Source organism: Ornithodoros turicata, chromosome 9 (genome assembly GCF_037126465.1).
Source record: "Ornithodoros turicata isolate Travis chromosome 9, ASM3712646v1, whole genome shotgun sequence".
Classification (NCBI taxonomy): Eukaryota; Metazoa; Arthropoda; class Arachnida; order Ixodida; family Argasidae; genus Ornithodoros; species Ornithodoros turicata.
The window spans coordinates 11,463,719-11,479,934 of NC_088209.1; the positions used below are offsets into that span (position 1 = coordinate 11,463,719).

At 46.6% G+C, this 16,216-nt stretch overlaps 1 protein-coding gene across 1 annotated transcript in view; it reads left to right on the forward strand.

Moving 5' to 3' along the window:
* The first annotated feature begins 654 nt into the window (after positions 1 to 654).
* The window catches only part of LOC135369307 (uncharacterized), a 161,109-nt gene continuing 145,547 nt past the window's right edge, over positions 655 to 16,216 (forward strand). Inside the window, exons 1-2 of the mRNA XM_064602904.1 lie at positions 655 to 954; positions 7,446 to 7,612. Coding sequence (XP_064458974.1) covers positions 870 to 954; positions 7,446 to 7,612 — 252 coding nt within the window. The 5' untranslated portion in view covers positions 655 to 869. The remainder of the gene's footprint in view (positions 955 to 7,445; positions 7,613 to 16,216) is intronic.

The window sequence follows — 16,216 nt, forward strand, 5'->3', positions numbered from 1 at the left end:
TGTATGGCGCAAGATTTTATATCACTCGATATATCACGGTTGACGATTTGCTTCAAAGTATTTTCATGCATGCACACGAATTATGTACCTGGGACTCTTACGACGGACTGTGATATGCAGTCTACACTTTGTGGCATTTATTTACTCCCGAAAGGGATTATTTCTTGTGGAAATGCATTTAGCCCCCATAAGGAGTAAGATTACTCCTTCTTTTCTTAGAGTGTACCGTCGATGTCTCAGTTTCCTGTTCCCCAGTCCGCTCTCACAGATGGCGCTGACGAGAGTCGAATATTTTGCACTAATAGCTCATCGTTCTGCACAGCTGGTAAGAGGAGAACAGTTTTATTAGCGGCAGACTCGAACATCTTTCCTTAGAGTGACCTGTAACACGGCATTTCGTAAGAGTCACGATGTTAATAAATGTGCGTACGCTCGTTCATTTTCGCAAGCACTTTCTTCCAATGTAAACTGCTGAAGCCCATTCGGTTCGAGTGCCTCCCGCGCGTGCCGTGAGCCCGCCAATTAGCGAAAGCTTAATCCTTTGTTAAGTTCACACTTTCGAGGCGGAGGCGAAAGCACGTGAAAAGAAGCTGCAAGAAAACGTGACATAATTAAAATTTTACTGCACGGTCTTACAGGTATCACCGAGCTCGGTTGTGTCTTAATGAATGCTAGTCAGCACACTTAGGTTGCTCAATTCGTCACCTTGCTGTCGACCTTTAATCTTGAGCCCACAGATACTCCGTTTTCTATCGTCCTAAAGTGATATCTCCACCACGAAGCGAACATCGCTCCTGAAGTAGCTTTTGATAGCCAGTCCCTTCGAGACTTCAACCCCTCTGTCGATCACACTCTTCGGAAGCAAAAAAATGCTCCATACCTTTTCCGCCGTTTACCTTGCCTTTATCCTGGCGCTATGCACCACAGTCTCAAGACATCCCTCCACCGCCACGGGTAAGTCTCGTTGATTCCAATATAAAAATGCCTTCTGGAACCACATAGCTACACGTTGCTTACCTGCGTGCTGGTGACGAATACCCAGTAAGGCCGAAACAGCTGTCTAATGCTGGGATGGCGACGTCATCGCTGTAAGCTGATACACGTTTACATGTACGTTCAGTCCAGCCTGGTTAATGTACGAAAAAAAAAACGGCACAAACTAGCAGACCCGAACTTGTCATCAGTAGCTTCCAATTCCCTTTATGTTTTGCGCCCAGGTCTCGTTATCCTTATATGTATACGCTATGTGTCTATGTTTACAGCAATTTATAAGTGAGCCGACGGTGGAAGTTACAAGGAAGGGAAAAAATGCAACTCTAATATCCAAAGTTTTATTTGCAGAACTTTTCAACTTCAAAGCTCGTAATGTTTTACTCGATATTTCAGAATCGTGGTGAACCGCACCGTTTGTGTAGGCATTTGAATTCTGTATGCGTATATACGAGGTGACCTCTTTCAATCGAAAGATAATTTTAGAAAAAAAAAAAAGTATGGCGCACCACTACACGCACGATGGCTTCTTGAGCTCGGTGGACATTACAGGGCCTCGTACCTGTCCGTGCCTGTAGTGTAATTCACTGAAATTCAATAAGTCACCGTTTCCTTAGAATTCATTATTTATGTTATTCTTTTAAGTCCGTGTTAGCACCGTGAAGCAACCATAGCTACGCGCCGTAGAGTCGTGGACACATTCTAGTAGGACAGCAAGAAGGAGCCGGGGAGAGGGGTGTGAGTATATGTCGTGGTCCCATTTCAGAAGGAACTGTGCACACATTCAGGGGGTAACGTGAAATTGCAAAATTTGAGCCAGTTACAAATCAAAGCGACCCTGTTTCTTTCTTATTCTCCTCTTTTTTTTAAATCTCCACAACGGCCAGAATAGGCCTCTCCCTGTTTGTAAACAAGTGACGTCATAGTGTTCGACAGCACCACCGGTTTGGTAGAGTTGAACTATGCTCGCAGCTATGGGGGGCGAACATGGTTGCGCCCGAAAGACACGGTCTTGAGAGGATTACAATGATCCTTGAAAGGGACGCGACCTTCGGTCCTATTTTTCTTTTAATAGGAGGCAGCGAACAATTGCCCATTCGTGGAACCCAGCTCTCCTCTTCCGATCTGTTTCGGTGTCAGTCAGTCTACCAACGTCATGATGACGTTTCTGGGGTAGAGGTTTACTGGTTAGACATCCATTACGTAATTTTGGTATGGAAAGGCCCCAAGGACGTAACCAGAGGACCCTTCCATCCGTGTTGGTGCCGGTGAAAGGACTCGCCGTTGTCAACGGCACCACGGAGGAGAAGTAAGGGTCAGTTCTCGCTTTGGCGACGTCGTGAGCTGGCGGGGGAAATAGACGCACATTTCCGGCGTTGGGAGAGGCGATACGTCGAACAAAAAAAAAAAAAAAATATATATATATATATATACAGGGTGTCCCAGAAAACGTGTCATTGAATTATAATAAAAAAACTACGCCACCTAGAATCATGCGTTCAACGGCCTTTGTTCTTATTAGGTTTTTGCCACCTTGTAAAGTTAATGTCATGTACCCAAAGTTTAATTATGCAAATATTTGCGAACTGAACTCGGAAATTTGCCAAGGGAAGGTCACTTTTTTACCCCACCAATATGAAGAGCGTGCCGAATTCACTCAAATTCATGATAATTGGCAGTGATATTCACGAGCTATCCCATAGGAAAAAAATAGCCGAATATCACGCTTTTCGGAGCACCGGACCATAACGCGCGATGTCTTTTTGAGCGCAATCGCTCTCCGTGCGACGAAAGGAGGTTCCGAAGCCAGCCCACAGAGTGATAGTAGAAAAAGTAACAGTTCCTAAAATTGGGAGAGGGAAAGCATTATCCCAGCGAAAGTCGGACGTGATAAGCCATGCCTGCGTTATCTCTTTCTGCGATGCCGGGGTGGGCTGGGTTTCCAACCTCCTTTCGTCGGACTGACACAGATTGCGCTGAGAAATTCATCGTGCGCTATTCTGTGCGACCTCCGTAGTGCATGATGTTCGGCTTTTTTTTTTCGGTGGGATAGCTCCTGAATATCCCTGTCAATTATCATTAATTTGAGTAAATTAGACACGCTCTTCACATTGGTCGGGTAAAAAAGTGACCTTTACTAGGCAAATTTCCGACTTAAGCTCGCAAAAATTTACATAATTAAACTTAGGTCACACGACATTCACATGAGGAGGTGGCAAAAACCCAGTAACAACAAATACCGTTGACCGCATTATTCTAGGTGGTGTAGTTTTTTATTATAATTCAATGACACGTTTTCTGGGACACCCTGTATATGGCATGCCGATTTCTGTCACGAAGCAGACGAGAGCTGCCGAGAACGATATACTGGCGACCAATAAGGTGACACAGAACGGCCACGCCTCCTGAATTTTCGTCTGCTTTGGACGATGGAATGCCACATGTGGTGGGAACATGAAAATCGTGCACGCTGACGGGGCGGCGGAAATGCACCTCTACTTCCGCCGCCCGTCCACGACGTCGCGTCGTGCGTCGCTAAGTGAGAACTGGCCCTAAGGAGACCGAACTCTGCCGCACACCGTTGAGACAGCATGGTCCCGATTCCTGGAGTGTGTGGCCGCGGCGTGGCGCTCGCGCTCCGTCAGGTACTTGCTCCTCTAAAACGAGGTTCTCGTAATGGGCTGTTTGAGGTGTACTAGTGAGTGTACTAGTGTGTCCAGTGCGAGAATGAAAAAATATTTTGATAAGTAAACGCGATTGTCGTGTATCAAGGAACGATCTCTCTATTTTTCGCCTACAGCTTTGATTGGTGCAAAGCGACACGCATTTATTTTACAATGTGCGGAAGCAGCCATGAAAGGGGCTCAGCGTTTGCTTGAAAGGAGCATTAAAGTGGTATCTAACATGGCCCAAAACTGCTGTCATCTTGTAAAGCAGTATGTGAAAAGCATTCCCACAAAATATTTCTGTCCAAAGTTGTATCACCACGGTGCAATTAATTTGGAAAGTCGCTGCCGCGGTGACAGGCCGGAGCGCTCCAACTGCAGACCACACCCACTCTAGTGTGACGTTCGTGGTAGAGAGCCCCTCATTCGTTCGTAGGAAAAACCGTCTGCTACGAACATTGCTAGCCGCTTCTTGTTGATTTCTATTATTTATATGATTTATATCACGTTTTCTTTTAAAGAAGAAGCATATACGCAGCCTGAGAAAATAAGATTACGATCACAAGAGTAATATATCCGTGGCTTCTGTGCAATCTCAGAATTCACAGCAGCAGAAAGCTATTGCGAAGCTGTATTGTGGAAGCGGTATTGTGGCGCCACCTGTTAGCCACTGAACCAACTGCAAAACTGTCGGACAGGCTGCACACTGTCGAGAAGCACGGGTTTTTTGCTGTACAAACGCAGTTAATTTCGGGCTGCACCACTCGTTCTTCCCGCGGTGCCTGCGGTCCCAAAAAATCGTGGTTGTGTCGTTGACAGCCTTCAAACCCTCCGTTTCGGACATCACGAAGCCGGAGAACGCATGGCGTCTCCCAAGCGGTAGCAGACGCTCCGTCCTGGGCGATGTTGCTCACCTCGATCATGTGATCCCAAGTCCAATGAGGAGCGTCTTCACCACTTGCATCACATAGTGACGTGTGTGGTGGCGCTCATCACGTGCCTATCGTGAAGGCGAAGGAGGGTGTTTCGCGCGCGGGAGGTTCGGGGAGCTATTGCAGGCGTCCCAATTTAGCTACGGTTGCACTAATTGTGGGAAAACTGTTTTCGGCCGCCTAACATTCCATACTGACCAAAAACAGAAAAAAAGTTGTGGGCCTCTAGACTGCTCCTTGAAGGCTTGAGTGTCTCCATAAGTGTTCAGCGCTCGCAGTTCAGAAGCACAGCCGGCACCGGGATTAGAACCCGGGTACCTCCCAGTCCAGACGTGACATGGCGAGCAGGCTAACCACTGATCCACGCGAGCGCGTCCTCTTCTGTGGCTTATCTTGACCAGAAAGCGGTTGACCTGGCCAGAAGATAATCGCCTACCCAAATGGTGTCCTTCCCTAGAAAGCACGTGGCTCCCATGAACATGCCTCTTCAGTTTTCCTTTACCTGATTTCGCTGAAGCAAACAGGCTCTGAAGCAACAGTGAACAACAACAACAACGAGGGCGACACTCTACCCTGTTCCTGGTAGTGATGTGAGGAATGAAATAATGAACCCCTTCACCATAAGGATCGAAGTCCGATTTTGTCCAGAAATATCAAAGGGAGCGCAGAGCATTGGTGGGCTGGAGTTGGCTAGGGACCATGCAATTTTGATAGGGAGAATGGCGAGGCGGAGACCCGGAGAGTGCGGTTCGAGAAGGTTGTTATAATGTGGGCAACGAAGAAGCATGTGTTCCAGAGCCTCTAGAGCACTGCAGTGACAGCATCTGGGAGAGTTAACTTGTCTCGAGCGGCAACGTCACTGAGCTGTAAAAGCCACATCGAGTGAGAAGGAAGCAGAAAGATGGGGAACACCGTTCTCTTCGCCACTTGTTGTATTTGCTGAGGCATGGCGCTACATGGCACTGACGGTGATGGAATCTCCTGCAGTGCATAAATCTTCTGATGTGGTACGGAACTTGTCAACGCGTGACATCACGGCGGGACTCTGCCGATACAACTGACTGGCGCTTTGGCCCGCTGTAATCGTGGCGTGCGGTCGTCTTTCGCAGGCCGCCACGCCACTCTCCTCCTCGGATGCAGACCGGCGCTGACGGTACTGTCACCCTAGGGTGCTAGATGGACAGCGCCGCTCCCAGCGTAGACGTACCCTCGGGTGCGAAAGCGGCGTGTTGGGTCGAACATTTGAATGTGCTCGCTGTTTGTTGCGCAGTAAAATTCAAACATGTTGCCAATAGGTATACACTTGTTTTCTACAATGGTCCACGGTCACACCTTGGTCTTCTTCTCGGAATCGGAACCTCGCCCTATATGGCGTCTGCTAGGGCAGGGTCTCCACCATGCGGGCGACGCCTGTCATCGAGGCACCCGATCTCATCCTCTCGCCCTGGAGTACAAGACGCTTTTATTTCGCAAAAAGGTAGTGCGTAGAAACAGTAACTGAGTTACACCTACAGTCGCAACGTCAAAGTAACTTAGTTACTTTAAACTTACGCTTCAAAACGAACATGCCGAGTCAATGCAGCTCAATAAAGTTATTTATAAACGAACACGTGTGTTGCGGCGATTGCAGAGAGAAATGTGTGTGTCTTTCTTCTCAGTACATTTGTTTTTCCTCTATCTGGTGGGCTACAACTTCCGCTCACATTAGGTTAATTGTACTGTATTTTCATCCGTTGACGTTGATGTTAGCGAAAGGAAATTTCGTTATACCAAGAAACAGCTGGGTGCGACTGGCTGCCGTGAACAAAGCACAAAGTCTAAATGGGTTTCCTAGCGGGGGGCAGAGGATATGTTTGATGACGATAACCCTAAGGTTAGATTCATACGATGGATGTATCAACACTGTATCTATGGAGGGTATCAACACTATCCGGTCCGAACGTCACTCGCAGGAAGGGCTATCGGCCGTCAAGTGCCAGTGCCGAAGGGGGGGGGGGCAGACGGGGCGCTTGCCCCCTGGCCCCCACCAGAAAAGGTCTTGTCCTAGGGAAATCTGTTTTGCATGGCTGAAACGGAAACTTGGTAAAAATCTGTCCTCCGTTCGCGCATATCGACCCCGTATATAACACATTGGATAGACATAGAATACACGAGGGAGCCCGCACAGCACAGTGCCCCGGGGCCCCCACCGCTGTAAATCTGGCACTGTCAAGCGCATTTTCTCGTTAGCAACGCTTATCTCACACGTTGTGGGCGATATAAGAATATTTATAAGAGAAATAATGGGGCGTTTTTCTCGACAAGTTCAGTTTTTCGCTCAAATATGTTATCCAAAAAGCGCATATTGCGGGTGTTAACGTGCAAGTGAAGGCTACTAACAGTGGTCGCATGAGCAACTGTGGTGGGTCTTGCGACATTCTACAGGGCTGGTCACACCAACTGTGTGGAAAGCCCCGGCGAGTGTTGTGCAGCTTTGTGAGACCCCCGAAAAGCATAAATCGACAAATACTAATGAATCCTTCAAATACTATAGTAAGCTAGTCTCACATTTTAACAATTATCGGGGGAGGGGGGGGGCAGGATGTTCTAACACTCAGGTTTTACCGTCACACAATGTTTCTATGAATAGTGTATAGGAGTATCCAGCATGCCGTGCAGTATTCCTGGAAATATCCACCTCCGATACGATATTCCTACATTTCAACCGCTTCCCTATTATACCAAGATTGACAATTTCATAGGGTCAATAGTACTACGGATGGTGCGCTGCCTTTTTTACAGCAATTCGGGTTCTGTGTGCATCATGACGTCATATAGGTTATGAAAAGCTGATTACTTCTCTTCTTCACCATTTCAGAATTGGTACCTGTCCGGGAGAGCCATCCTAATAGCACCATGCATATATGGCGCCCGTACACAGTGTACTTTGTTGGCGACAGGCACTTCGACCCCCTCCAACGAGTTGTACCCAGATCCGGAAATATTACGCAGTTTGACCTATATGCACAGTCATATCTAAATATGGTACGTTCATCTTTTATTTCATACTGGGAGGTTGGGGGTTGGCAATATACATTTCTTAGAGGGAAAGGTCTGTCAGAGCAAATTTCATACTGCGTCCAAGGTCAGTGTAATGGTGAGTAAATGTGAGAGCACCGCAGCAGTTTTTGGATTCGCGGGTAGAAGGACAGTTTCACTGAGGGTATTGTGAAAACCTAAGCTTCCACTAAAAAAAGAAAAAGAATGACTGGAAGCACTGCTCTGAAGACCAGCTTTAATGGACTCCGTCGAACCCCGAAAAAAGAAAGAGAGAGAGAGTGAAAATAAAGAAGACAAATTCGAACAATAGGTGCATTCTTTTCGCTTGCACATCCTGCACCAGATCTGAACTGGGTTATTTGCGTGCTGCACTTTCCTGCTGAAAAGAAAGGCATTACTACTAAAATTCCTTTCAGCTGGAAAGTGCAGCTCCCGCAAACCCATCTTGCGTGGAGTCCAAGGTAGCGCAACCTAGTACAAGTGAAAAGAATGCACATAGTAAGTAAGGAAGCGCACGGGCTTCCTTGCCGCTTCGGACTTGCTTGACACTCTGTGAAAACTTCGGTGACATTGTGTTCGCACTATATCTGATTATTCTGCAGTGAGTGTTTCTTGGCGTCGAACGTCTCCCACTTTCCTTTCCCCCTTTTTCCTTTATGCTTTATCCTGCTACACCCACTCTACCCCTTTCTTGTTTCCTGTTTTTGGTTGTTTGTTTGTTTGTTCTTCTATTTTTCGTAGCTAACCTTTTTCTTTCTTTTTTTTTTCACCCACAAACGCGTTCTGGAGTAGCCAGTTTTGACTGCGTCGGGACTAACCTCTCCATATTTTTCTTTCTTTTTCCAATCCAATCCCAGCGCACGGAAAACACCACGAAGCTGTCCTCGTCTTTCTCTTCATCTCTTATACCCCAAAACGCACTGTCGCACACAATCTGGATCGGTTCCGCAATCCTTGTTACCGCAAATCCCGCTGGGCACCCTGCGTCGTCCGCACTTCACGTTCGTCATACAGGTTTTCATTCACAGCCGTGTGGCGGAAGTTTTACACAATACCCTCTGAAGTTTCACATTAGAAGAACACATTGGCCTAGGATGTCTTCCTGAAAGAAAATTAATACAAATGCCATTTCATCTATTTGGGCATTTGTCGATGTTCCATTCTTCGTGCGGGCCGCTATCATGGCCGCCATCTTGCCCGCACGGAACAAGCAGAGCGAGTAGCGAGAAGGCGAGGGTGAAAGGCGGCCACTGCGCCTGCGCCGACCCTCCGTGATGTCTGTAATCACGTTCACGAACGGGGGACAAGTGTCTGCGTTGTTGATCTCCGTCGTCGAGACTCGCTTTGTCCGCACCGGAGGACGATCACAATCGCTGCCCAATCACGATCGCGCGGGATGTCGATCCTGCATCAGTGCGTTTTCGGTATTAGTCCACCAATCAAAGAAAAACGCGCAACGGAGGGGAAGAGGCATATGTTTAATGCCTGGGGAAAGGTTAGTCGTACAAGAGACTTGCTATCTCACCCCAGCAAACGATTAAAGGTACTATAAAGCAGTCGAAGTGCAACATCATGTTTTGTGTGCCCTGAATTGTGTACGTCTCCAGGAGTAAAATGCCGCAAAATTTTCTCACATAGACGTTATAGCTCCCGAAAAAATGCAAATTTAAATCTACTGGCAACACTGTGGCGAAGCGGACCGACGAAACGCCAACTCCGCCAAGTACGGCGGCGAAAATGTCTCATGCGCACGACTCTGGGCCAAACAGAGCGACGTACGATAGCAGCGCCACGGTGCTGAAACAAGGCCCAGGTATAGCCGTTTAGCTACTGAGTGCAAGATTCGGCTTTTGTTTATTTTCTTTCGCACAAATTACATTTTCTCAAAAGGTAGTATTTGCAAATCCCAACAGGAAAGCCATCTGTTTATCGGTCTCCTTGTTTACAGGGTTGCTTGACAAATTGAGGACTTCTTCCCACCAGGCGTCGCCACGATATTCTTGACTGCGTTTTTATTTACCAATTAGAAATACATAGAGTAAACTCCTACGCATATTACTTGTTGTGCTGAACCTTTGAGTCTAGCACTCTCACGTCATGCTGATTGCATAAGTTCGACCTCGACTGCTTTATAGTACCTTTAATATCCCTGGAACATCCCTACAAGGTCGCGAACGTCCTGAATATCTCGACATCCGTAGGATATCTATGGGATATCGCACAATTTCAATGCGTGTTGGGCTTACTCCAGTAAACGACAGGTGTCCCTGGTACGTTGGAAGGATTTCGCGCTCTGGATGTTTGAATGCCCCATGACAGGCAGCCTGCAGATCCTAGGGATATCTATGGGGATCCAGGAAAGATTTGTTCGTCCTTATAGAGACGGTAACCTGAATTAAAAACAGAGTAGTTGATAGGAAGGGATGTCGGAAATGTTGGGCATACTGTGAGTTGATGCAGAAACACAGGAATTGCGAAGATACATCCTCATCACCGTTACAAATGGTTTACGCCACGCTACTCCTAACGAACGTGTGCGTAACGATTTCTATTTCAGTATATGTTCCATCAAGCTCACAAATAGAGGTTACTGCGGGTTTTCCCAAGTGGTCCAAGTAAGGCGGGCAGGGTTCGGCACTTGTGCTGGCAGGTCCCACAGTGTTGCTGTACAGTGATCAATCCTGTTAGGCTAAGGTAATGTTTTGTTCCCCAAATGGGAACAATAGTATCAAATAGGTTAAAACACACAAATATTATTTGCTGGTACACAGTTGCAGTGTTCTCTACGCACTCTACGCACACCAAATATCTGAAGCACAAAATTTTTAAAAGCAAAATATGTACGATATTCGTAATCTTCCTTATATATCCAAATATCCGTGACAGACGTTGCAGGGACTTTCAGTGGATCTACAAACATGGCAGAAATGCTAGTCGCTGGGATATCGCATGGATGTAAAGGGATCTGTGGCACACTCCACTGGATATCCAAATGTCCCGGGCAGGATATCTTACGGACATTTGCTGTATGTATCTGGTTTGCTGGGCCCCCAAATAAAAACCGTAAGAGCTGTCGCTAGCTATGTTTGCAATCAAAATGCGTGTATATCAGAAGTATAGTCACTGAGGGACCGAAGTTGGCGAAGTCGGTACATGACAAGTTCACTCCGCCGCAGCCACAAACACAGACAAAAGGCACACACAAGGCAGGACGAACTGCAACTCATGACTGCTTTACTGTTCAATACATACACACTCTTAAAAACCAGAGCAGGTACACGTTCCCCAACCCATTCGACCTACTTTTTGAGATAATACAATTCCTCCTGGATGAGGGTCATAGAGGGAGCGCTGACACATTTTTCCCTTTTTTCGGGAATGAGAAAGGCTTCATATCTCTCTGGATCCCGTTGTTAAACCCCATTGGAGCGCTGTTCTCAAATCTATGAAGTGCCTTCAAGCCTGCCTAGCGTGGAAAAGAAGTCGAGAAACTGTGCATTTCTAGAACACTTTAGTCGTATGGCGTTACCAGTTCGAAGACCAACACAATGTAACGTCTGCCATAAGAACCACTCATTTGAAAGCGGAGGCATCATCACCCGAAGACAGTTTGCAATGTGGTAATGTATTTATTTGTCGTCACTTCAAATTTAGCACGTAATGCATTGATGACATAGACAAGTGTTCTATAATGGGCGAAAGATGTTGCCATATGGTTGCTTTGCTGGCAACCCTTTCATTGTTCGTATTTTGTGTCCGGTATCATCGTCACATATCAACGGCGATGTTGCAGTGTTCTCTATGCACTCTACGAACAGCAAATGTCTGATGCACACAATTTTTAAAAGCAAAATATGTACGATATTCGTAATCTCCCTTATAGGGTGTAGTAGGGTGTGTATGTAGGTTCCCCAACCCATTCGACCTACTTTTTGAGATAATACAATTCCTCCTGGATGAGGGTTATAGAAGGAGCGCTGACACATTTTTCACTTTTTTCGGGAATCAGAAAGGCTTCATATATCTCTGGATCCCGCTGAGATCGGAGATTGATTTCTATGGAAGTTTTATCAAAGGAAGGCCAGCATCCACATCTATCACAATGGAATGCCAAGTGACCCGACGGGGTCATCCTTTTCAACAACGTCGCATGTTCACGTAACCTAGTGTTGTTACACCTGCCCGTCTGGCCGATGTACAACCTTCCACGGGACAATGGAATACTATAAACCACACCCTGGCGGTAATCAACCCACCTGCTTTTGTGTTTGGTGTTACACACCTGTCTTTTTAGCCACTTGTTCACCTTAGGGCAAAGACTATACAACTTGCGAGGGGCTGAGATAACTACACAGACATTACGTCTAACGCCTACTTCCTTCATGTTATGTGTGCGTCCTTGAAAATAGGGAATAGAGACCGGTCTGCCCTCCACACGCTTCCCACCAACTTTCGGTAAGCCCTTACATTTGCGAACAAGGCCCTCCGTCACAGAGATGAGTAGATCCTAGGGTAACCCGCAACCCGCATTTTTTTCCAGCTGAGATTCGAAACTCCCCTGAATTACGTGTTTCCAGGACTCTTCCAACGAAGCCCAAGAGGCTGAAGTGTCAACAGTTATCTTAACAATTTTGAAATGCGCCGAATAATACGGCAGTACCATCTTTTTGACCTATGGTGGAAAGCCCAACAAATATGGTCGTGTCCCACACCTAATTTCAAGTAAAAAAAAATGGAGGGTACCCTCCACCGGTAACTCAAATGTGAACCTCAGGCCTGGTGCACAGGCACTAAACAAATCTAACCAGGCCTGAACATGATTGCCCAGTAACAGGTGACCCTAAACTTGAATCAAGAAAAATGAGAAAATCATCAACGTAGTGAAAAACTTTCACTCGATGTTTGGCATTCATCATGTTCTGTATGAAGACATCACATTGACCTAAGTATATGTCAACTAGTACAGGAGATGAACAAGAACCTATGGGGGTGCCACTCTTTTGTAAAAACAATTCACCTTCCACTTCCACCACAGTTGCAGTGAATATTACTCTTAACAACTCCAAAAAGATAGAAAGACTGACTCCTGTACCATTCTGAAAAGCCACCGTCCCAGAACTCTCAACCAAGTTCTGTACCGCTTGAAGCATAGGGGTCTGAGGCACAGAATAGAAGACATAGTGTTGTGTAGTTACCTCAGCCCCTTGCAAGTTGTATAGTCTTTGTCCTAAGGTGAACAAGCGACAAAAAAGACATGTGTGTAACACCAAACAGAAAAACAGGATCGTTGATTGCCGCCAGGGTGTGGTTTATAGTATTCCATTGTCCCGTGGAAGGGTGTACATCGGCCAGACGGGCAGGTTTATCAACACTAGGTTACGTGAACATGCCACGTTGTTGAAAAGGATGGCCCCGTCGGGTCACTTGGCATTCCATTGTGATAGATGTGGATGCTCACCTTCCTTTGATAAAACATTAATAGAAATCAGTCTCCGATCGCAGCGGGATCCAGAGATATATGAAGCCTTTCTGGTTCCCGAAAAAAGGGGAAAATGTGTCAGCGCTCCCTCTATCGCCCTCATCCAGGAGGAATCGTATTATCTCAAAAAGTAGGTCGGATGGGTTGGGCAACGTGTACCCGCTCTGGTATTTAAGAGTGTGTATGTATTGAACAGTAAAGCAGTCATGAGTTGCAGTTCGTCCTGTCTTGTGTGTGCCTTTTGTCTGTGTTTGTGGCTGCGGCGGGGTGAACTTACCAGAAGTAGCTTACTAGACGCACTGCTGAACGACCCTACCCCGACTCATACCAAGGGCACGGCGTTTTCGGCGTTTGCCGATAATGGCTATAAATATCCGACGAATTCTTTTTTTTAGTTCGGCATATACCGAAAAATTCTGAATGAACTCCCTCCGCCCTGCGGGACCACTAACCTCTATTTTATGGGAAAAACCATCGCCCGGAACACTTATCACTTGGTAAACCTGGTCCAGGTACACCTGGCGTTCCGCAACCGAGGAAATGAGTTTTCTTTTCTTTTCTTTTTTTTGCATCCCCAATATTTTCCTACTCACTCTGTCATTGGTAAAGGAATAGCGATAACCCTTAGATCACGGGCCGTTTGCATAAAGCGGTTTGAGATCGATCCTACACCTGAATTGGATCCTAAGCTCGTACTCAGTGTCTGAGCCGGTTGTTTAAAGAAATTTGAGAGGGAAGTTGAGATCGGCCCTGAGCACGTTCTCGTGGAGCATTCTCAGGTTTTGTGTCTGGTATGTAACACGCTCAAATGTGTTATCAACCTGACAATGGCAGCTCTGCCACTGGCAGGCAGCTAGTTGATTTGTAATGGACGCACTGAAGGGTCGTTACAGCACACTACATTTAAAATAAGGCATTTTGAAAAGAAACCAAATGGAGAAAGGAAGGACCATTAATCAGTCCTCCGATTGTGCAGTTCCAATAATTTTTGTACTACCTTTCAATGATGCTCTAATGTGCTTCCATAAATTGGGTATTGTGAGCATTTCTCAGTGTCACTTCGAATGGGATGAGTTCAGACTCAAGTATGAGGCAAGCGCGGCATCAGCTTTGCCTGAAATAGAATAGCTAAACCAATCAAAAAAAAAAAAAGGCATCCGCTTGCGGACCCACTTGCAGATAACATTGTGATGAGCCGGAATATGAGTTGATGCCGTGCACCTACTCAAACCACCACCTGATAACCCTTAATTGTGCTTCCGTATAATTGTTCTTTTTGGAATTCGTACATCTCCTTCACCGCAAGTCATATTCTGTGATATTTTTTTCCTCATATTGGGGGGGGGGGGGGCATCTTCGCCGACGCAACTTCACTTGGTATGGGATGCTATGAGTTCGCTTGGTATGAGTTGCCCCAATATGACATATATTGGTATGAGCTGTCTTGGTATAAGTTGTCCCAGTATGACCTGAGTGTTGTATGTATGAGGGGGTGATCTCCTGCTTCACAGCTTTCCCCTGTTTACCGATACATGGCAGAAGGCCCATAGCCAAGACCATTTTGTCTTCATCTGTGCACTGTGTGGACTAAATGAGTGAAATTTCCTGTTTATTCTCGCGTCCACGTCCTCTTCTTTCCAGTAACGGTGTTTCCACATGACAAGTAATAGCGACTGCTGCCGAGAGAGAGAGAGAGAGAGAGAGAGAAAATACCTGTTTATATACAAACATTGGAGCTGAGTTATACCCATCAGGGGTCTGCTGCCGATATTCTCTCTCTGCCACGATCAGGCCCCATTCAGCGATAGTCGTGTCAGGATCCGACACAGGCTGACCACTGACCTAACACACGAGCATATGGGTGTGAAATGTTCAGTGGACACCTAAGGTGCGATGCTGAATTGTAGATGCCATCTGTGCACTCTAGACCCAGTGACGCATAGGTGCCGTCTGATCAACCGGCACATTTTTGAAGAGGTGTGCCAGATGACTTAAGGGGGCCCGCCGTGCCTGCGAAAGCTGCACGTGCTCTGTGCCCTCTGAAACAACTGGTACGACATCCCTGCTGACGCCAGGAGCCACAGTGTACCGGACGTATTGAAGGGTTGCTCATATTCCGTAATACACGAGACTCGTTGTGCCTCTCGAGTTCCCTACCTCCAGGCTTCGCAAAAAAAATAAATAAATAAAAAAAAAATAAAATAAAAGGAATAACATGTTCCGAGGACATCGAACTATGAAACACTATATTTTATTGGCATGCACATATCTATAAATTCCATCCAGTACATCATCGTTTGCCGAATGGTATGCATACACCGTTCACTAATTCCAACACACACATAGCTGTTCGCCACAGTGTAAATTTGAACTACTCAAAACCCTCAAGACTACCCGCTAGCGCCTGCTAGCAGTTGTAGTCCGAGAGAACACGCGTGGCCGGACAGACGTGATGTTTCACGCGGCGTGTTTCTTTCCCTTCCGTTCGACTGACCGTTCGGATCCTCGCGCCTCATTCAAATGACTCTCGTCCCATCAGCGCGAGGGAAGACTGACGCCAGTTCTCACCGACAAATACGCATCCAAATATTTACACATACATCACGCAGCCGATTAGGGACACCTAGATCAGCTGCGCCACTAGCGACGACATTATTGGAAGCTGTGCGTTTCGCTTTAGAGCCGGCGGCGGTGCGCAGCTCCCGGAGAGCAGCAGGATGAGGAAACTCGCTTACTCTGTACGACTCTGACGCACGCATCGAGCAGGCAAAGAGGTACTTTTTACTATATTGAATAACCGAGCAAGTGATTAGTACACGCCTAACTTATTTCATCGATATATGAATATAAAAAAAAGTTGTTTACATTCGTATTTGTCCCCGCAACACTCAAGTTCGCTCCCGCATCAAAGTACCAGGGTTGCCGTGTCAGATTTCGTATATTTTCTCGCCTTCGTTACCTTTTTAGATTTAGGGCGGCGTCCCATAGCTTCATGCTGGCAGCAGCAGCAGCAACACGGCAACATGACAGCAGAGCACTTTGTTGATGCTGCGGCTCTGTTGAGCGTCCCATAGCTTCGTTTTGAATTAGCGGCAGCAGCGGCGTAGGAG